Source organism: Bufo gargarizans, chromosome 8 (assembly GCF_014858855.1).
Source record: "Bufo gargarizans isolate SCDJY-AF-19 chromosome 8, ASM1485885v1, whole genome shotgun sequence".
Classification (NCBI taxonomy): domain Eukaryota; kingdom Metazoa; phylum Chordata; class Amphibia; order Anura; family Bufonidae; genus Bufo; species Bufo gargarizans.
In genome coordinates, this window is record NC_058087.1 from 6,749,881 (window position 1) to 6,771,772 (window position 21,892).

Here is a 21,892-nt window from a genome sequence, read left to right on the forward strand (position 1 = left end):
GAAGATTGAAGTTTTTTTTCTTAGAGAAATACATTTTAAATACATCTAAGCCCTTCTTAAATTAAGACTCTATTGGATGAAAAGATAGGAAAAGCCATTAATCTGCTTAACCGGGGCAGGTAGGAATACAGATCTCCAAATGACTCATAAATGAAGGGAATTTAATGCGATATTGGGACAAAACGACTTACATTTATCAGTTAGAGGCAAACGTAGGGAATCAGTTTAGGGCCCGTTTTATACCTAGATGACAGTCGATTCATCACAGTGATTGGTAACTTGCAAAGACCCTTATTAACCTTATTGGTAAGGAGCTTAAAGGTTCAGTGAAAATGCACAGAATGGACTTGCTTATAGTCATCCCTGCTGCTTCTGATACTTTGTACAAAAAAAAACCTTTAGATTCACTTCCCCATCTCATCTTCAAGTACTCTACTAATTTAAGTGTGGCCGAGGGAGCCGTATCATAGAAATAATAGGAATTCACATGAGGCTGTAGCTTTAAGCCTCCACGTCTAGAGCACCTGGAGAACGTCTTAAAGAGTTTGCTCTTTAGAAGATATATTTTTTATTTTTGGGAAAACGATTATTTTTTTTTTTTTTCGTGAGCAGCCAGGGATTATTTTTGATACCTGTCCAAAAGAGTTATGTCTACACCAATTTCCATCCCATGCCGCTAATTAACCTTATTGTATGCAGGAAACAGTCAATTTAATACCTGCATTCTTTCTGTAATGCCAAGTAAAATGAAATCTAGTGTGAAATCTAGTTAGCGTTTGCTGTTTTTGAAGTCATTTTGAAGTTTCCAGTTGTGCTGACTGTGACCTTAGAACTGATAGCTGGGAAATGTTAAGCCTGTATTCTTTTGCATTTCAAATACATCATTTTCACTTTTAGCGTTAGGTCTCACCTGGACTTCCTGGCAGTCGGATTATTTATTTTCGGGAAAACAGAGTAAATTTTCTTAAGACTTGCAGACGGGGGGAGATTTTCAGCAGCATCTTCGAAGCAATTGCAGAAAGATAATCATATATTATATTTCAGAGAATCCAAAAATAAATTGTTGGATGATGCAACCAGATGTACTTATGGGTCCCATTATCTTTTTATGATAAGTTAGGTGGATTTCATGGTTTTATTTTTGGAATCGTCTTCTTGATGTAGGATCCTCAGTTTATTTGAACTGTAAGTATTAACTCTTTGCTTAACACAGGGAAATATTTACCTGCCAGGAGCGATCCAGCATCTCCTCGGTGTTGTGTATGGACTGACCTGCAACAGCAACATCATTCAGGACAAGTGGACCAGTCTGATATTACAACTCGGTGGCAAAAACTACAAGATAATTTCTCATAGCATCAGCAGCACCCAACAATCAATCCTCAGGGATACTGAGAAAGAAAGGAGGGAAGGAAACATCAGATGTCATATTGATCTATCTATCTATCTATCGTATCTATCTATTTATCTATCTCCTATCTATCTTCTATCTAATATCTCTCTCTCTCTCATCAGTGATGGCCAGTTTGCGTGTTCGCCCGCGAACACATGCGGGCTGTCATCTTAAATCACAAGTCCTGCGATGCACAGGTAAGTCCTTACCTGTGCCTGCGCCGCGAGCCGGTCTGAAACAAATGCGGTCACTGGGAGCAGGCAGTTTCGAGAACAGCCGCCGGGGGCCTTCATCGGGCTGTTCTCGGAACTGCCTGCTCCCGGTGACCTCATATGTTTCGGAGCGGCTCGCGCACACGCACAGGTAAGGACTTGTGATTTAAGATGGCAGCCCGCATGTGTTCACGGGCGAACACGGCGAATTGGCCATCACTGTCTCTCATATCTAACTATCTATCTCATATTTGTCTATCTCATATCTATCAATCTAATATCTATATATCTATCTCATATAACATATATATTTATCTATCATCTGTCTGACTTTCCATTGGTTCCTTCTTTGTTTCTTTTCGTTCTCTTTCTTTCTTTCTTTCTTTTGTATGGAACTCAGTTTAGAGCTCAGATATCATATTGATTTATCATCCTTTCGATCATCTGTCTGGCTTTCTATTGGTTTCTTTTTTTTGTTCCTTCCTCTTTCTTTCTACCTTTCTACCTCATATGTGTCTATCTTCTGTTTGTCTTTCCTTCCCCTTCCCTTCTCTCCAAATGATAGTTGGTGAACTGTATCACAGTCTGTAACCTTGTACCATGCCCGGTAAGGTAAATGGCCAGGCCTTTGATCACAAATGTAGTCCAGATCTTCTCAACCACTTTAGTCTGGGGCCAGTGAACCCACAGTGACACCTGGGACTCACCAGCACGGGACACGCGGAGTACCACCAATGCCAGTCACAAAGTCTCATTGTGCCTCATTAGTAAGGGTCGTCTCACAATTTTCTATATTCCCTAAAAAAGTTGTATGACTTCTACCACTACAAGTCATGGCTACAGTTCCTCGTTCAACACCGAAAAAAAATAACTTGGACATTTAAATTTTTTATCCTTTCCCTTATAAATATCTTATGATCTGGAAAAAGAAGATAATTTGGCACTAAATGCAGTTTAATTAACCCATTCTATAAAGGAGATTATTGAGCAAACTGCTAAATGTTTCTATCATGATATCCTTAATTAAACTCCCCTTATTAGAATCTCAATGACAAGAATTAGCCACACGTAATTACACTTAATAATGGCGCAATTAGACAGAGAAGTATGAGAAACCTGTCACAATATAAGGAATTTTTTATATCTGTTTGCACAGCGGCGCAGTTGTAGGTGGCGCAGAGGTAGCGGTTGTGTTATAGGTGACACATGGTGTCGCAGAATCAAACCTGAAACTAAAGCACAGACACAACAAGCTGTCTACGGAGGTTGGGAAAATTGTAATATTGCAAAGGGAAATCTGATAGAGTCCATTATGTACATAATCGTGGTAAGTAGTAATGAGCGGATTTATGAAAAAATCTATTTGGCTGCTTTCGCCAAATTTCACAAAGAAATTTGATTTGTGACAAAGCGCAATCCTTTGCATGTAGCGAGCGCAATGATGGGGAATGGCGATCTCGCCGCCCTTTGTCATTGAACCCTCAGATGCCGCCTTCACTGCTGATCGTGGAATCTGATGCTACAATTGAGGCCTTTCAAGGGTTAATCAGGTTAAAAATCATTATATATACACTCACCTTATCCATTTGCTCTTGGAGAGGCCGTCACTGCCATCTTGATTGAAGCCCGTGATGTCATCACACTGGCCAGACGCGGTGTCACTGTGCCCCCCAATCGCGCTGACGTCACATGTCACCCCGCACAAAATCCCAATCAATCAAGGTGGGTGCGATGGACTCTCCGCGAGCAAATGGATGAGGCGAGTATGTTTTTTGGTTTTTTTACTGCCATTTCAGAGAAAATTGATTTGTTACCACAAAGCACGAGGAAATTCGGCTTAGCTGCGAATCCAATTTTTCCAGGAATTCGGATCCATTTGTTTGGCTTCAATTCACTCAACGCTAGTGGTAAGCAACAAATGTAAATGACGGAAGCATTTAAAGGCAGTCCCCTGACATGAGCATCGGAGAAGTTCATGCTCTGATGCTCTCCCTTGCCCTGCGCAGGATCGCGCAGGGCAAGGGCTCTTTTATTTACTATAAACACACTGCCAGGCCGAGGCTTCCGCCCAGCAGTGTGTTCGGTGACGTCACCGGCTCTGATGGGCAGGCTTTAGCGCTGCCCTAGCTGTTTTACAGGCTAGGGCAGCACTAAAGCCCTCTCATCAGTGTGGGTGACGTCACCGAACACACTGCTGGGAGGAAGCTTCCGCATGGCAGCCCAAAGGAGAGCCCGGTTCATCCCTGGGACTCTACAAAATGCCTTTGTCCTGCGCAATTCAGGGCAAAGGAGAGCATCGGACTTTGCATCATTCGTCAGTCCCTGTCAGTCCCAGTTATATGTAAGTTTTATTGCAGTTTTTCCCATTGTGGAAAACTATTGCATTAAAACCGTATCCTTACGTCATGGCTGTTTTTTATGTGCAGTGATGGTGTCTTTTGTACAGAAACTATCCTGATTACAGCAAAGTGGAAACAATATACGACAGTATGCTCAGTCTGTGCAAGTACATTAAAGGGGCTGTCCGATGAAAAACATTCTGCATTTTTCACAGCAGCTCCAGGATCTGAATACTTTCTAATCGCAAGTAATTGAAAGTTTGGCATAGCCAGTGAGTTATTTCATAAAATCTATCTGTTTAGCCCCACCTGCTGCTTGCTCTTTTCCTCATGTCTATATTCACCTCAATAACATCTCTGAGGTGGTCGCACATGCTCGGTTCCATCCCTTAAGTGCCACCAGCTGTATGTACTGTTAAAAACTGCAACAGGTGCAGGTTGAGAACTGCAGCAGAAAGGAAATGCCCCCTGAGATGTGATAGGGAGAGAGCTGCAGCAGAAAAGACACCCCCCATGAGCTGTGATAGAGAAAGAGCTGCAGCAGAGAGGGCACACCCCATGAGCTGTGATAGAGAGAGAATTGCAGCAGAAAGGAAATGCCTCATGACCTATGATAGAGAGAGAGCTGCAGCAGAGAGGGCACACCCTCCTGAGAAAGGACCCACCTTGTGAGTTGTAATAGGGAGAGAGCTGCAGCAGAAAATACACACCCTATGAGCTGTGATAGAGAAAGCTGCAGCAGAGAGGACACACCCCATGAGCTGTGATAGAGAGAGAGAGCTGCAGCAGAGAGGGCACACCCCATGAGCCATGATAGAGAGAGAGCTGCAGCAGAGAGGACACACCAGCCTGAGAAAGGACCCACCTTGTGAGTTGTAATAGGGAGAGAGCTGCAGAAGAAAGGACATAACCCCTGAGATGTGATAGGGAGTGAACTACAAGAGAAAGACACGCCTCTGAGCTGCTGCAGGGAGTAAGCTATAGCAGAATGGACCCCCCCCCCCCCCTCTTTTGCCGGCTTCAAGCAATTTGAGCAATGAATGGGGAGATCTCTGGACCCATGTGAGGTACAGGGCTGGTTCTAGCTTTGTTTGAAAGGGATTATCATGTACTGTATGACATCTGATTTCAATTTTTACGGTAATCATGGGAGAAACCCTTTAACATTTAAAGGGGTTGTGTCGCTTTAGCAAATGGCATTTATCATGTAGGAAAAGTTAATACAAGGCACTTACTAATGTATTGTGATTGTCCATATTACTTCCTTTGCTGGCTGGATTCATTTTTCCATCACATTAAACCCTGCTCGTATCCATGGTTATGACCACCCTTTAATCCAGCAGCAGTGGCCGTGCTTGCACACTATAGGAAAAAGCACCAGCCTATATGCATCCCCACAGTCCCGGCCATGAGAGGCTGGCGCTTTTTCCTATAGTGTGCAAGCATGGCCACCGCTGATGGATTACAGGTTGGTCATAACTATGGAAATGAGCAGTGTATAATGTGATTGAAAAATGAATCAAGCCAGCAAATGTAGCAATATGGAGAATCACAATACATTAGTTAGTGCCTTGTATTAATTTTCTCTACATGATAAATGCCACTTACTGAAGTGACACAACCCTTTAAGAAGGAGGCTGCATTGATATTCTTTGAAGCAGCGCTGTTTTATCAAAACTCTCCAGCCAGTTACATTCTTACCATCCAATATTTTATTGAAATCCTATTCCCCCCAATTATTATTTATTAAAAAGGGGGATTTTGGGGCTTTTTGGACTTCCTAAAAGTTTCAGTATATTCAAAACATTGTTTATTGATAAATGATACAAAACAAAAGCAATAACTGCGTAACATTATAATGGTGCAAGATGTTCCCGTACAATATGGAACACATGAACTACCCAAAGACGTTTCATACATTGATTCATTTCTGTGCTCGGGTATCTTCATTACATTCATGTCATACTGTACACGCAGACCTTCACAATTCCATAAAAAAGCTTCTCATGTATAGTATAAAACAAAGTACAAATCAGAGCCTATAAAATTCATACTGTATATACAGAAACAAAAAAGTTGTGCACCCACCTAAAACATGGTCAAGTCTTACAATGAATGTCTACTATTGTGCATTAGATATTTTTGTAATCTAAATAGATTGAAAATTCTGTGCTGATGATTTTCTTTTTTAATGTATTTCTATAGAGGTCAAAACTCAGTTTTTCTGATTCAGATCCAAATCCCTGGTATAGATAGAGTTTAATGACATATTTCTGGGTGCCAGAAACAACTATTAGGGGCAATGCATAGTGTTGATACATTAAAATTAATAACATAGTATGCAGTAAGCTCCTAAGCTCCCCCTGGTGGTGGCAGCAAGCAAAACATTTTTATTGTTTGACTCTATGGGAGGAATTTATCATCTTTTTGCTTATTGACGGTAAGTAAAGAATTTGAATAATAATAATAATAATAATGTCTAAGACATTCACAGTTTAGGGGGCCTCCATTTAATTTAATTCAAACAAATGTATGTAGGGAGCTTTGGGGTATAAGGAATCTTAGGACCTAAGGCAACAATATATTTCTATGGCCAAAAAATGAAGGAAAATGAAAGAAAAAATATCATGATTTTCCATACTACAAACTGGCTAGTCTATACTCAAGCCCAAGGATAAAGCAGTTGACAAAGAGAGTAAAGTCATACTGCTCAAACCCCTGTGATCAGGTCCTATAACCAAGAAAGAGCCCAGGGATAATTGACCATCTCCACTAAAATGTTGCTGTGAAAATGAAGCTTTGCACCACACCAATTCAGATTGGGGACCATGAACGTTTAAAGGGTTTCAAAACCTTAGGCAAAATAGGTTAAAATTACCAAATAATACTTCACTGGTCCACACTTTGCTACTCTAATCCAAAAAGATCTCAAGTTCCTTGTTCCAAGCTTGACACACAGGAAAGGGCTTGGATTACCTTGTTGGCCAATCATTGGTTTGGGCAGGTCCCCACTGTGGCCATTGATAGGCTGAGTGGGAGCAGGAAGTGCAGAGCACAGGGGATCAGGCAGGTGAGTAATGATTATTTGTTATTTTTATTCCATTCTGCTCCATTTTGTTTTAATTATTCTCCTGGAAACCCCCTTTAAATGTATCAGCGGCCCTCCAGGGTGGAGAGATCATAGACTGAGGCTCCCATCTCTAAATTTGGTTTGCGGTGTAACTATAACATAGCATAATTATAGTGACTTCAAAGGTATCATATGCACCCAAGTCCTGGAGCCGACAGGGGAACCAAAATGTCCCTTGGTCCCATATGAGAACTACTATGAATGATTGGGTCCTATCTCAGATCTTGTATTGGGACTTTGAGGTTGACTTGCCATGCACTGGATCTTTTTTGTGCTAAATATTGACTAATGTGCTTGTGCCCAATTCAGTTCTAATTAACAGAAGATGGCATCAAATTCTAATAACATCATCTCTACAATTTGATTGTGATAAACCATGCAGACGACCATGTTCCCTGAATCATTCTTGGGTCTCAGAAGGGTCGGTCCAAAGACAATCCCCAAGCTCTGTGTTGACATGAGGTTCACAGAGGCATTGACGACAATCCTGTGAAAACAACAATAGGACGTATTAGTTTCCATTCCTCCACTTCATCGGGGGTTAATTCTCCAAGTTGACAAATTTAGGCTCCTTTGGGAATAAAAAGTTGTTACCTAAAGAAGCAGCAATTAGCACCACTGTTTCCTAAGCGCATTGTAGTCTTACATCTCTCTGAAGCGGAGAATTAAATACAGGCCACTTAGATATGTTGGCCGTGAAAATCTAATTTCTAATCATTTTGCCGTTTGAAATAAAAAAAGATGAAATCACTTGCTTTCGGTATTTTCTCCAACGACTCAATCAAAATAACCACAATCAGAGGATTCTTATTACTTTCCTGAAATAAAACATTGTTTCATGGGATATAAAAGTAGCTAATAATTATTCCATTCTAGGACACATTACTGGCTGCATAGTTAATTTTAGTCAAAGCCGATGTTTTTATTATGCGGGAGAGGGATGAAATTTCTTTAAATAAAACAGATAAAATGAATTCTAAAGCGGAGCGGCTGATCTATTAGTGATATCGGTAGAGAATCGATTTAAACTGAAATAGTGTAAAAAAACACTACCTAAAATACTTACCTGATCCATTTGCCTGCTGCCATCTTGCTTGAAGATCTCGGACGAAATTCCGTGAGGGGTGATGTATGATGTCACCACGCCGGCCGGCATGATGTCATATTGGGCCGCGTGAGATTTTGCGCCAGACCTTTAAACAAGATGGCAGCAGTCGGCCCGTCGAAAGCAAATGGATCAGGTATGTTTTTTTGTTACACTCTCTTATTAATACTAGATGCCGTAATCTTGTATGAACGCGGCATCTGAGGGGTACAATGTTATTGCACCCACTAATTACAAAGAAATGTGCTTCGTCATGAAGCAGATTTTTTTGTAACATTTGGCAAATCAGTCAAATCGAATTTATGAATACTTTGCTCATCATTAATATCTATCTATCTCCTATCCATCCATCTATCTCCTATCTATCTATCTATCTATCTATCTATCTATCTATCTATCTATCTATCTATCTATCACTAAACTCAAAATGCAGTGTTCCAAATTATTATGCACAACAGAGTTTCCCAAAATTTTATAGGTTAAACTGAAAATTGTCATTTGTTGAATTTGCAGCATTAAAGGGGTTTATCCCCTTCTTCACCCAGACAGGCCCTCTGATATAAGCACAGGAGCATTTCATGTGCTGAATTGTGCAGGGCAAGGGCTTACTCAGCAGATCCGGTGACGTGCCGGGTCTCTGCTAGGCAGAGGCTTCGACCTAGCAGTGTTCCCTGTGATGTCACCGGAACTAATGGGCGGGCTTTAGAGCTGCCCTAGCCTATAAAACAGGAACCCGTACACATTTACTGAAATCAAAAGCTATTTCAATCAAACACATATTAACAGGCCAAGTTACATGTTAAGATAAGACTCCTTCTTTATTATCACCGTCACAATTCTTGCATCCATTGAACTTGTTTTGTAGAGTTTTTGCTTGAATTTCTTTGAAGGATGTCAGTATAGCCTACCAGAGCTGCTGTTTTGCTATAAACTGCCTCCCACCTACATAGACCTTTGTCTTACTCCAAAGGTCCTCAATAGGGTTGAGGTCAGGGGAGGATGGTGACCATGAGTTTCTCTCCCATGGCAGCCAATGACTCAGGTCTTCTTTGCACCATGAGATGGTACATTGTCAGCATGAAGATGAATTTGCTGCGGAAGGCATGGTTCTTTTTGTACCATAGAAGAAAGTGGTCAGTCAGAAACTCTATATACTTTGCTGAGGTCATTTTCACACCTCGGGGGGCCTACCAGATCTCTACCTATGATTCTGGCCCAAAACATGACTCCACCACCTCCTTGCTGATGTCACAGCCTTGCTGAAACATGGTGGTCATCCACCAACCATCCACTACTCCATCCATCTGGACCATCCAGGGCTGCACAGCACTTATCAGCATACAAGACGGTTTGAAAATTAGTCTTCATGTACTGTATGTCTGGGCCCAGAGCAACCCTTCCTGCTTGTGAGCGCTGGTTAATGGGTGGCCAAATAGTAGGGTTATTTACAACTTAAGTTCTCTGGAGGATCCTACACCTTGAGGTTCACAGGTTGCTGCGTTGTAATGACATTTTAGCAGCTGCTCTCTTAAGCCAATTAATTTGTCTGGCAGAAACCTTCCTAGTTCTGCTTTCATCTGCACTAACCCGTCTTTGCTCTGGATCAGCCACAATTCTCTTCACATTAAGATGATCACGCTTAAGTTCTCGTCAACTATCTAATGTTTTCATACCTTGTCCAAGGTATTGCACTATTTGGCGCTTTTTGGGAGCAGAGAGATCCTTTTTCTTTCCCACATTGCTTGAAACCTGTGGCCTGCTTAATAATGTGGAATGTCCTTCTTTAGTGGTTTTCCTTTAATTAGGCCCAAACTAATTATCACAGGTGTTTGAGATCGATTTCAGTGATCCAAAGAGCCCTGAGACACGATACCAACCATGAGTTTTATTAAAAAACAAAAAATTACATCTTAAATCCAATTTGCATAAAAATTTGGAACACTATGTAGATAGATACATACAGTTAGAACCATATATATTTGGACACTGACACTAATTTTGTTTTTATTACATGTTTACTAAAACATATTCAAGTTATAGTTATATAATGGACATTTTAGCTTGCATTTGAGGGTATCCACATTAAAATTGGATGAAGGGTTTAGGAGTTTCAGCTCCTTTAAATTTGGCACCCTGTTTTTAAAAGGACCAAAAGTAATTGGACAATCGACTCAAAGGCTGTTTCATGGGCAGGCGTGGGCAATTCCTTCATTATTTAATTGTCAATTAAGCACATAAAAGGCCTGGAGTTGATTTGAGGTGTGGTGCTTGCATTTTGAAGATTTTGCTGAGAAGTAAACATGCGGTCAAAGGAGGTGAAACAAGCCATCCTTCATCTTCGAAAACAGAAAAAACCCATCCGAGAAATTACTACACTATTAGGAGCAGCAAAATCTACAGTTTTGTACATCCTGAGAAAGAAAGAAAGCACTGGTGACCTCAACAATGCAAAAAGATCTAGACGCCCACGGAAGACAACAGTGGTGGATGATGGCAGAATAATTACCATGGTAAAGAGAAACCCCTTCACAACAGCCGACCAAGTGAACAACACTCCCCAGGATATATGTGCATCAATATCCAAATCTACCAAAGAGAAGACTGCATGAAAGTAAATACAGAGGGGTCTCTGCACGGTGCAGCCACTCATAAGCCTCAAGAATAGATTGGACTTTGCTAAAAAAAAAAATCTTTAAAAACTAGCACACTTCTGGAAGAACATTCTTTGGACAGATGAAACCAAGATCAACCTCTACCAGAATGATGGAAAGAAAAAAGTATGGGGAAGGCACGGTACAGCTCATGATCCAAAGCATTCCACATCATCTGTAGAACACGGCGAAGGCAGTGTGATGCTTGGGCGTGCATGGCTGCCAGTGGCCCCGGGGCCCTAGTGTTTACTGATGATGTGACACAGGACAGAAGCAGCCGGATGAATTCTGGGGTTTTCAGAGACAGACTGTGCACTCAAATCCAGCCAAACTGATTGGTTGGCGTTTCATAATACAGATGGACAATGACCCAAAACATAAAGCCAAAGCAACCCAGGAGTTTATTACAGCAAAGAAGTGGAATATTCTTGAATGGCCGAGTCGGTCACCGGATCTGAACCTAATAGAGAATTTCACTTGTTAAAGAATAAACTTCAGACAGAAAGGCCACAAACAGCAACTGAAAACGGCTGCAGTAAAGGCCGGGCCGAGCGTTAACAAGGAGGAAACACAACGTCTGGTGATGTCCATGAGCTCAAGACTTCAGGCAATCATTGCCAACAAAGGGTTTTCAAAACATTTTATAAACAATTATTTAATTTGTCCAATTACTTTTGAGCCCCTGAAATGAAGGGATTGAGTTTAAAAAATGCTTTAGTTCCTCACATTTTTATGCAATCATTTTGTTCAACCCATTTAATTAAAGCTGAAAGCCTGAACTTCACCTGCATCTGAATTGTTCTGTTCAAAATCCATTGTGGTAATGTACAGAACAGAGATTAGAAAAATGTTGTCTCTGTCCAAATATATATGGACCTAACTGTAGATAGATAGATGAGGTTGATAGATAGATAGATGCCTGGACAAAAATGGTACCCTTAAAAGTGACTTTAATACTGATGACCTATCCTCAGTCATCAGTGCTCACCAAGCACCTCGCTGTACATTATATAGCGGCTGTGCTTGGTATCTCAGCTCAGCCCCATTCACTACCGTGAGTACCGCTTCCTTCTCAAACAGCTGATTGTCAGGGGTCCTGGGTATTGGACCCCCACTGATCAGATACTGATAACCTATCCTGAGTCTATGAAAACCTTGTGCAACCTTTTGAGGCAATCACTGCAATCAAGCGATTTCTGTAAGGCTAGGGTACACGGCGACATGTGTCATGCGACTATTTGTCACACTAATGTCGCATGATATTTATTGTAATGATAGTCCATGGTGGCACACTGTGATATGCGGCGACTGCAACACGACATCGCAGTGCGACACCATAGACTATCATTACAATAAATGTTTCACAATATTTGGTGAGACATGAATGTCGCGTGACACATCAGTGTAGTTGTCACCATGTAGTCCTAGCCTAACCCTCAGTGAGACTTCTGCACCTGTCCACAGGTATTTTGGCCACTCCTCGTGAGCAGACTGCTCCAGCTGTCTCAGGTTTGAAGGCTGCCTCCTCCAGACCGCTTTGCTATTAGCCATTCTTGGATGTTTATAAGCTGTGTGTTTTGAGTCATTATCTTGTTGGAGAATCCATGAGCTGTGACTGAGACCAAGCTTTCTGACACTTGGCAGCATATATCACTCCAGAATGCCTTGATAATCTTGATTTCATTGTACTCTGCACAGATTCAAGACTATGCCAAATGTAGCAAAGCAACCCCAAAATATGACCGAGCCTCCTCCATGTTTCACAGTAGGTGTTCTTTGCTTTGTATGCTTCATTTTTACTTCTGTGAACACAGAGCTGACGTGACTTGCCAAAAAAGCTCCAGTTTTGTCTCATCTGTCCAAAGGACATTCTCCCAGAAGCTTTGTGACTTGTCAATATATATTTGGCAAATTCCAGTCACGCTTTTTTATGATTTTCTTTTAACTGTGGTTTCCTCCTCGGTCGTCTTCCATTAAGTTCACTTTGGCAAAGACTGGCTCTTTGATTACCATTCGTATTTCCAGTCTCCTTAATTTGTCATCAATTTTCCTCTTGTTGCCACGTCCAGGGAGGTTGGCTACAGTCCTATAGTCCTAAAAGGTTATGTACACCTTCAGAGGTGTATATTGCATTGCAGTGATTGCTTTTTACTCATTTTGGGCTAAAAATCATTTTTTTTATTAGTCTTTATAAAAAATATTGAGCCTTCTCTCACAAAGGGTTAACAGTTTTTTCTTGCAGTATGACTGGTACTTTCACTTTATGTCGGTCTTTTAATAGCCCCTATCTCTAAATTACTAAGATGTCATAAACACTTACAGGTGTAGTAGAGGTAACACACATGCTTTAACTACACGTGTTAACTAAACTAGTTGTGTTACACCGACACCTTCAATTGCTTTTCAGTGGCTTTTGTTTTGGGATATTATGATGAGTTAAGAAATTTGAGTTAAAAGTTTGAGTGTTAAGTTTGCTACACCACTATTTAAGCCACATTCTTATCAGTAAGATAAGGATTGAGCTATAATGAGTGTTTATAATGTCAGAGAGCAGAGATAAGGAGTCCGTCAGGTAAGCTGGCTGATGGAAGAGAGAGAGAATTCATAGGCAGCTAGTAGAGCATCTCAGCCCTGTACAGAAAAAAGGCTCCACATTTTTTTTTTTTATAAGGCCAATTTAAAAATAATTTTTAGCTCAAAATGAGTAGAATGCAATAATAAAACAACTGCCCCCAAAGGTGTACATAGCCTTTAAGCTTCTGAATAATACATGCAACTGTAGTAACAGGAACATTAAGCCATTTGGAGATGGTCTTCTAGCCTTTAACATTAACAGGTTTGTCCATAATTTTCTTTCTGATTTCCTGAGATAACTCTGCCCTCTTAGCTTTTGTTGGTCCATGTTCAGTGTAGTACAGTGTTTCCCAACCAGTGTGCCTCCAGCTGTTGCAAAATTACAACTCCCAGCATGCCCGCACAGCCAAAGGCATGTCCGGCCATGCTGGGAGTTGTAGTTTTGCAACAGCTGGAGGCACACTGGTTGGGAAACACTGGTGTAGTACACACCATCATACCAAACCGCACAGTGACTACTTTTCACCCTCTAAATAGGCAGACTGATTAATTCCAAGTTTGAAGACACCTGTGATGCTAATTACAGGACACACCTTAGTTTAACATGTCCCCGTGGTCAAATTATTTTTAATCTTTTCTATGGGGACCATCATTTTTGTCCCGTCCAGCTTCATTAGTTTGTTTCAAAAGCAATATCTGATTTTCATTAGTTGATTTTCAGTAAATTTTTATTTATTACTTTTATCAGTTTCAAGTTATTTCAGTGATTATTGTGGGGTTTTCTCTCTTTAATTGAAGAGTACCTCGCGTGTATCTATTCCTTCCTTCATCGTTGTACATATTAGATGGAACTCCATTAGGAGCACAGATGTCATATCTATCTTCTGTGCTCATTGTCCCCACTTGTTAAATAATGGACTCGTTTCTCAAGAAGAGCAGGGGAAGAGAGGTGACAACCCTCTGGACTTATATCTGGTTTACAAAAATGGTTGTCAAATATTAGGCACATTCAGTTACTAGCCAGACTAATTTACAGTAAAAGCGTTGTCTAATTCTCACTGAAACGTCACCAGTTGGACACGTGAATGCTGAGGATCACAGAGCAATGGCTTAAAGCCGTGGCTGCTGTGTAACATAGTAACATGGTACATAAGGCCGAAAAAAGACATCTGTCCATCCAGTTCGGCCTGTCATCCTGCAAGTTGATCCAGAGGAAGGCAAACCAGTGTGAACTGCCCCTTTATTGTATGATTTCCCTACTAACGGCAGCTGCTTGCTGGGAGTCCAAGCAATGCGGAAACTTAGTGACAAGTTTATTGTTAAGGGACCTTAAAAAGTAAACCCTTTAAAAATGTTGTCTGACTTGACACATTTTGGCACATTTTTCTTTCCCTTTGGGCAAGAAAATGGATCAGTCCAGGTAGCAGTTTTTGATTGAAATGACTCTTTAAGGCAGGTTTTATGGGCATAAGGAACTGTGCATACATCCGGGCAGAATCCCATTAATGAAATTATATGTAGAATCATATATACATATGGTACGTTTCTTAGTAATGAGATTACTTTCACTTAATTAGAAATGAAATTTAATAAGAAAGAGAGTCATAAATAATTCCACTCCCAAAAAATAGGTCATAAATAATAATCTTTTAAGTCAAGATTATATTACACATCAAAAGAGACATGATGTAATATAGATCTAGAAATTGTTATCCACACAGTGTGGAGTAGATTCAGGATAACGGGTGATCCCACCAAATAGAAGACATGGACTACACAGATATTGATATTCATTTATGTTATTTTTCCTGTGTCTTGCATTATATATTATACGGTGTATCCTGTATACTCTATATATTATATACTGTATATCTTATGTCCTCTATTATATACTGTATATTGTGTGCCCTCTATTTTATACTGTGTATCTTGTGTACTCTATAATATATTATATACTGTATATTTTATGTCCTATTATATACTGTATATTGTGTGACCTCTATTATATACTTTATATCTTGTGTCCTCTCATTATATACTTTACTGTATATCTTGTGTCCTCTCATATTATATACTGTATATCTTGTGTCCTCTCATATTATATACTGTACTGTATATCTTGTGTACTCTATTATATTATATACTGTATATCTTGTGTAATTTTATATATTGTATAGTGTATATCTTGTGTAATTTATTTTATATATTATATAGTGTATATATTGTGTGCTTTATTATATACAGTGGGATGCGAAAGTTTGGGCAACCTTGTTAATAGTCATGATTTTCCTGTATAAATCGTTGGTTGTTACGATAAAAAATGTCAGTTAAATATATCATATAGGAGACACACACAGTGATATCTGAGAAGTGAAATGAAGTTTATTGGATTTACAGAAAGTGTGCTATAATTGTTTAAACACAATTAGGCAGGTGCATACATTTGGGCACTGTTGTTGTCATTTTATTGATTCCGAAACCTTTAGAACTAATTATTGGAACTCAGATTGGCTTGGTAAGCTCAGTGACCCCTGACCTACATACACAGGTGAATCCAATTATGAGAAAGAGTATTTAAGGGGGTCAATTGTAAGTTTCCCTCCTCTTTTAATTTTCTCTGAAGAGTAGCAACATGGGGGTCTCAAAACAACTCTCAAATGACCTGAAGACAAAGATTGTTCACCATCATGGTTTAGGGGAAAGATACAGAAAGCTGTCTCAGAGATTTCCGCCGTCTGTTTCCACAGTTAGGAACATATTGAGAAAATGGAAGACCACAGGCTCAGCTCAAGTTAAGGCTCGAAGTGGCAGACCAAGAAAAATCTCGGATAGACAGAAGCGACGAATGGTGAGAACAGTCAGAATCAACCCACAGACCAGCACCAAAGACCTACAACATCATCCTGCTGCAGATGGAGTCACTGTGCATCGTTCAACCATTCGGTGCACTTTACACAAGGAGAGCTGTATGCGAGAGGGATGCAGAGGAAGCCTTTTCTCCGCCCACAGCACAAAAAGTGCCGCTTGCGGTGGACTAAAGCACATTTGGACAAGCCAGCTTCATTTTGGAATAAGGTGCTGTGGACTGATGAAACTAAAATTGAGTTTTTTGGCCATAACAAGGGGCGTTAGGCATGGAGGAAAAAGAACACAGCATTCCAAGAAAAACACCTGCTACCTACAGTAAAATATGGTGGTGGTTCCATCATGCTGTGGGGCTGTGTGGCCAGTGCAGGGACTGGGAATCTTGTCAAAGTTGAGGGACGCATGGATTCCACTCAGTATCAGCAGATTCTGGAGACCAATGTCCAGGAATCAGTGACAAAGCTGAAGCTGCGCCGGGGATGGATCTTTCAACAAGACAACGACCCTAAACACTGCTCAAAATCCACTAAGGCATTTATGCAGAGGAACAAGTACAACGTTCTGGAATGGCCATCTCAGTCCCCAGACTGGAATATAATTGAAAATCTGCGGTGTGACTTAAAGAGAGCTGTCCGTGCTCGGAAGCCACCAAACCTGAATGAACTAAAAGATGTTTTGTAAAGAGGAATGGTCCAAAATACCTTCAACCAGAATCCAGACTCTCATTGGAACCTACAGGAAGCGTTTAGAGGCTGTAATTTCTGCAAAAGGAGGATCTACTAAATATTGATTTCATTCCTTTTTTGTGGTGCCCAAATTTATGCACCTGCCTAATTTTGTTTAAACAATTATAGCACACTTTCTGTAAATCCAATAAACTTCATTTCACTTCTCAAATATCACTTTGTGTGTCTCCTATATGATATTGATTAACTGACCTTTTTCTATCATAACAACCAACGATTTATACAGGAAAATCATGACGATTGACAAGGTTGCCCAAACTTTGGCATCCAACTGTATTGTATACGCTATATCTTATGTACACTGTATATCTGTGTCCTCTCATATTATGTACTGTATACCTTGTGTCCTGTTATATATTATATACTGTATATCTTTTTTCCTTTTATATATTATATACTGTATATCTTGTGAATGAAAAGCTCAGAGAGGAGTTTTCAATGCTGATTCCCTAGTTGGATGTGGGCTGTCATGTGGACATTATCAGGCTGTTGCTATAGTAGGTACAGAGGTAGCAGTCCTGTTTGGGCCTAAAGCTCCTCTGCCACGTAACAAGACTCCTGTATTGTACATGGCACATGGTAATGGGTGACTTTTTGCATTGGATTGAAATGAGCTTTAACTAGAATTAGATTCTAGACCTAACTGTGCCTGAGCAGCATGCAATCTAGAAAGGCAGTCCTGGGGTCCTTTCAAGAACTTTCTATATATGTTTGGTGCTGCGATCAGAGTGATTCCTGTCTCAGATTATGGTGCTGTGATCAGTGATTCCTGTCTCAGATTATGGTGCTGCGATCAGAGTGATTGCCGTCTCAGATTATGGTGCTGCGATCAGAGTGATTGCTGTCTCAGATTATGGTGCTGCGATCAGTGATTCCTGTGTCAGAATATGGTGCTGTGATCAGTGATTCCTGTCTCAGATTATGGTGCTGCTCATCAGAGTGATTGCGGTCTCAGATTATGGTGCTGCGATCAGAGTGATTGCTGTCTCAGATTATGGTGCTGCAATCAGAGTGATTGCCGTCTCAGATTATGGTGCTGCGATCAGAGTGATTGCTGTCTCAGATTATGGTGCTGCGATCAGAGTGATTGCTGTCTCAGATTATGGTGCTGCGATCAGAGTGATCGCTGTCTCAGATTATGGTGCTGCGATCAGAGTGATTCCTGTCTCAGAATATGGTGCTGTGATCAGTGATTCCTGTCTCAGATTATGGTGCTGTGATCAGAGTGATTCCTGTCTCAGAATATGGTGCTGTGATCAGTGATTCCTGTCTCAGATTATGGTGCTGTGATCAGAGTAATTCCTGTCTCAGATTATGATACAGGCAGTGTTGAGCATGACAGTCAAGGAGTTAAATGGTGGGAATGTAGGGTTTCACAGCAATGCAGCACAACTACTATGCCCCGTGTGATCACCCTGGTATTCATATATGGAACTGTGTGTTAAGGAAGTGATGGCTTTTGACAAACATTAGTGGCACTTCATACAATCTTGAAGACACCAGTATCATGAATTGCATCTGTTAAATGTTTGTACCCAAGATTTCGGTCAGGAAACCCTACCAATGGACGCCATGGACGGGCACAACAGTGTAAAAAGAGTCTATTTGTCAGACCATCAGATAGTTTGCGTCAAGGTGCAGAGCAGGCCAGTTGTACACAAGCATTTAAATCTTCCAGCAAGCTGTTCTGGCAGAGAAACAGCCTGACGGGGTTCATAGTGTCTGGCAAAGTCAGAAAGGGCTGGAGCACCGCCAGAACAGGCCATCTTTGTTTGGCCAAATCCCAGTACTAATGCTTGAAACAGCCCGGACCCTGCCAGGCCCCATTACAGTCAATGAGCAGTGCTAGTGTGCAACTAACCTTAGAGGTGAGCGGATCTATTCATCTCATTAGCTAGAGTTCTTCACCTGTGAAGGATGGTCCTCACAGGTGAAGAGTCGCCCACCTGCCGTTTGATTGACAGGGCCGCACATCTAGATTGCCCTGTCAATCTTCTGCCTGGGCCCCTGCTCAGAAATTCTGATGTTGCTTCAGCAACTGCGTGTGTGTTGCGGCACACATATAGAAGCGCACATTTGGCTTTGGAAGCAGAGACTGTGCATGTGCTGCTACATGTCCGTCCAGCAGCTGAACCCGATGTGTGCACATGCCGTCTCCCATCTCTCTTCCTGCTCACCACTGCTGTCTATGGCAAAGCAGCAGCAGAGCAAGAAGAGAGATGGGAGACGGCACGTACGCACTGCACGCACCGTCTCCTCATACAGCGGATTGGCGAAATTGATGACCTATCCTGAGGACCCCATGACTGCCTTTCTTGATGCATGCTACTCAGGCACAGTTCTAGAATTCAATTAAAGCTTATTTTCATCCAATGCAAAAAATCCCCCACTACCATGCGCCATGTACAATACAGGTGTCTTGTTAAGTAGCAGAAGGTTTTTAGGCCCAAGTTGAGAGCTGCAGGTGGGTGCTTCTTCACCTATAGGAGAAGCCCCTGAGAAGAAGACCTCTGGTTAATGAGACAAATCTATTCTAGTGCAGATGTTTTTGAAAAAACATAAAAACTAATTGTATCAAAATGGCAACAGTCTGACCATTTGTCCCTCGACTTCTAGGTCAGCAAGTATTAAAGAATGTATCACACGTAGCCGGGAACATCTAATAAGTGACACGTTGCTCGTTGCAGAGATTTATATTTTAGAAGATGCCATGTCAAAATGTCTTTTCGAGAGAAGATGACAACAATAACAGAAGAGTCACATCTATTGTGCACAGAGGAGGTAGCAGAGCCGGAGCTGTGGTTTATACCATGTTTCCAATCAGAATTGTTTTTGTTATGTAACTCTCAGCGCTCGCCAATTTCTATTCATCTGTTATTTAATGGCTGAGAAAATTTACTTATTCTGCTTACTTTACACCCCAAGGACTTATGTCATTATCATAATACAGTGAAATTCCTTCAATTCATCATCCAGTGGTCTTGAAAATACCTTTTTCCACAGTTCGCTGGCCCCCAAAGCAGTGGCGTACATGTTGATGAAGGTACCTCATAGCAAAGATTAAAATGAGGACTCCTTTAGGTGAAGGAAAAATCCCCCATCCCCTAAAACCATCTGGGTCAGAAGGATGTGCTTCTTGTTTGTCCCCTACCTCCATAATGCTGGAAGAAAGAATCACGGCACAGGTCCCCACCACCCTGTTTCTGTATGCCGTGACACGTTAGCCGTGCATGCTGTTGCCAGGGGCAACGTGTCGATATGTCTGCATGTGTGTGCACTGCCCCTTATATCTTAGTTCCTTCCCTGTCTGGTGCTGGAGGGGTTACCTTCCTGGCTGGGTGTGGCCACTTGGTGTTTATATTGCCTGTGGCTGGCAGGCTGGAGTCAGTTTTCTTCCAGCCTTAGTGTGTGCTGGAGCTTTGCTCTTGTCTAGCTTATCCCATCTGCCCAGTGCTTGAGGGCTACCTTGTGGAACATCAAGGTCTCATCAATGTCATTCCTATGTCTCGGCAATGTCACCTTGATGTCTCCCCAATGTTCCCTCTGTCCTTTACCCTTCCTCACCTCTTGTTTTGTTTTGTGTGGTTTATGTTATGGGTGTTTTGTTATGTCTAGTTTGGTGTTCCATAGCTAGACATTTCCCAGAATATCTGTGTTATCTCCGGAAGGGGGTCTCAGGGTTTCCCAGAGGGGGAAACACAACTCAGTGAGCGGTTACTGCACTGCTGGTTCCTACGTGTGTCGGTTTGTACCGAATCCGATATGGTGTTCGGGTTGCAGTGCGTCTGCATGGGATCCAGTTCATTGTGGTGTGATCTTCTATTACCAAGTATACCGTTGTTCTTTGGTTCAGTGGTTATTATTGCCACTGGATTACCTGCCAATCCTCTTGGCTTTTCTCTGCCTTTTCATTCCTTGCGGCTAGGCCGGTGAAGACTCCTGTTCATCCCAGACACGGATGAACAGGAGTCTTCACTGGCCTAGCCGCAAGGAAGGAAATCTAATCTTTGATTCTGCCCTGTCTTTCAAACCACACATCCAAGCTTTTTCCATCCTCTAATGACTCCAAATAAAAAATATCTCTTGGATCTGCCAATTCGTCAACCCGGAGCCTGCAAAAATACTTGTAGATGCCCTCATCATCTCCTGCCTGGACTACTGTAACATCTTCCTCTGTAGCCTCCCATCTATCACTCTTGCACCCCTCCAATCTATACTTACTGTGTTGCCGGACTAATCCACCTTTTTCCACATTAAACTTCTGCGTCACCTCTCTGCCAGTATAAAACCCTAACCATGACATACAAGGCCGCCCCAACCATGAGCTGATCTCCTGGTACCGTCCTACAGGCAATCTTCGATCCTCACAAGACCTCCTTCTTTCCTCACATCTGCTCTTCCCACAGTTGCCTCCAAGATTTCTTCTGTGCATCCCCCATACTCGGGAACTCTACCACAACATATCAGACTCTCACCTACAGTGGAATCCTTCAAAAGAAAGCCCACCTCTTCAGACAAGCCTACAACCAGTGACCCTGCTGCCTCTATACCGCCATGACCAGCTTTACCCTCACCTACTGTGTCCTTCCTCCATACATTGTAGATTGTAAGCCCTTGTGGGCAGGGTCCTCTCTCCTTTTGCACCTGCCTGTAACTTGTTTTGTTCATGCTTATTGCTATTTCTTTTATATTGTATTATGTATGTGCGCCTTTTGTGGAGTGTTTGGAGTGAGTAAAGATAGTAAACATTACACTAACCAATTGATTGATCAAATTTAAAAAGTGCACATGGCAAGCTTGATAGAGTGAAAAATGCATTTCAACTTTTATTTATATAGCACATTTAATTGCAATGTTATTGCTCAAAGTGCTTCACA

The 21,892-nt window shown here is 41.4% G+C and overlaps 1 protein-coding gene across 1 annotated transcript in view; it reads right to left on the bottom strand.

Annotated features, from left to right (window-relative positions):
• Window positions 1-5,784: 5,784 nt before the first annotated feature.
• The window catches only part of ARHGAP15 (Rho GTPase activating protein 15), a 779,285-nt gene continuing 763,177 nt past the window's right edge, over window positions 5,785-21,892 (bottom strand). The window contains exon 15 of the mRNA XM_044304411.1: window positions 5,785-7,561. Within this exon, the coding sequence (XP_044160346.1) occupies window positions 7,390-7,561 (172 nt within the window). The 3' untranslated portion in view covers window positions 5,785-7,389. The remainder of the gene's footprint in view (window positions 7,562-21,892) is intronic.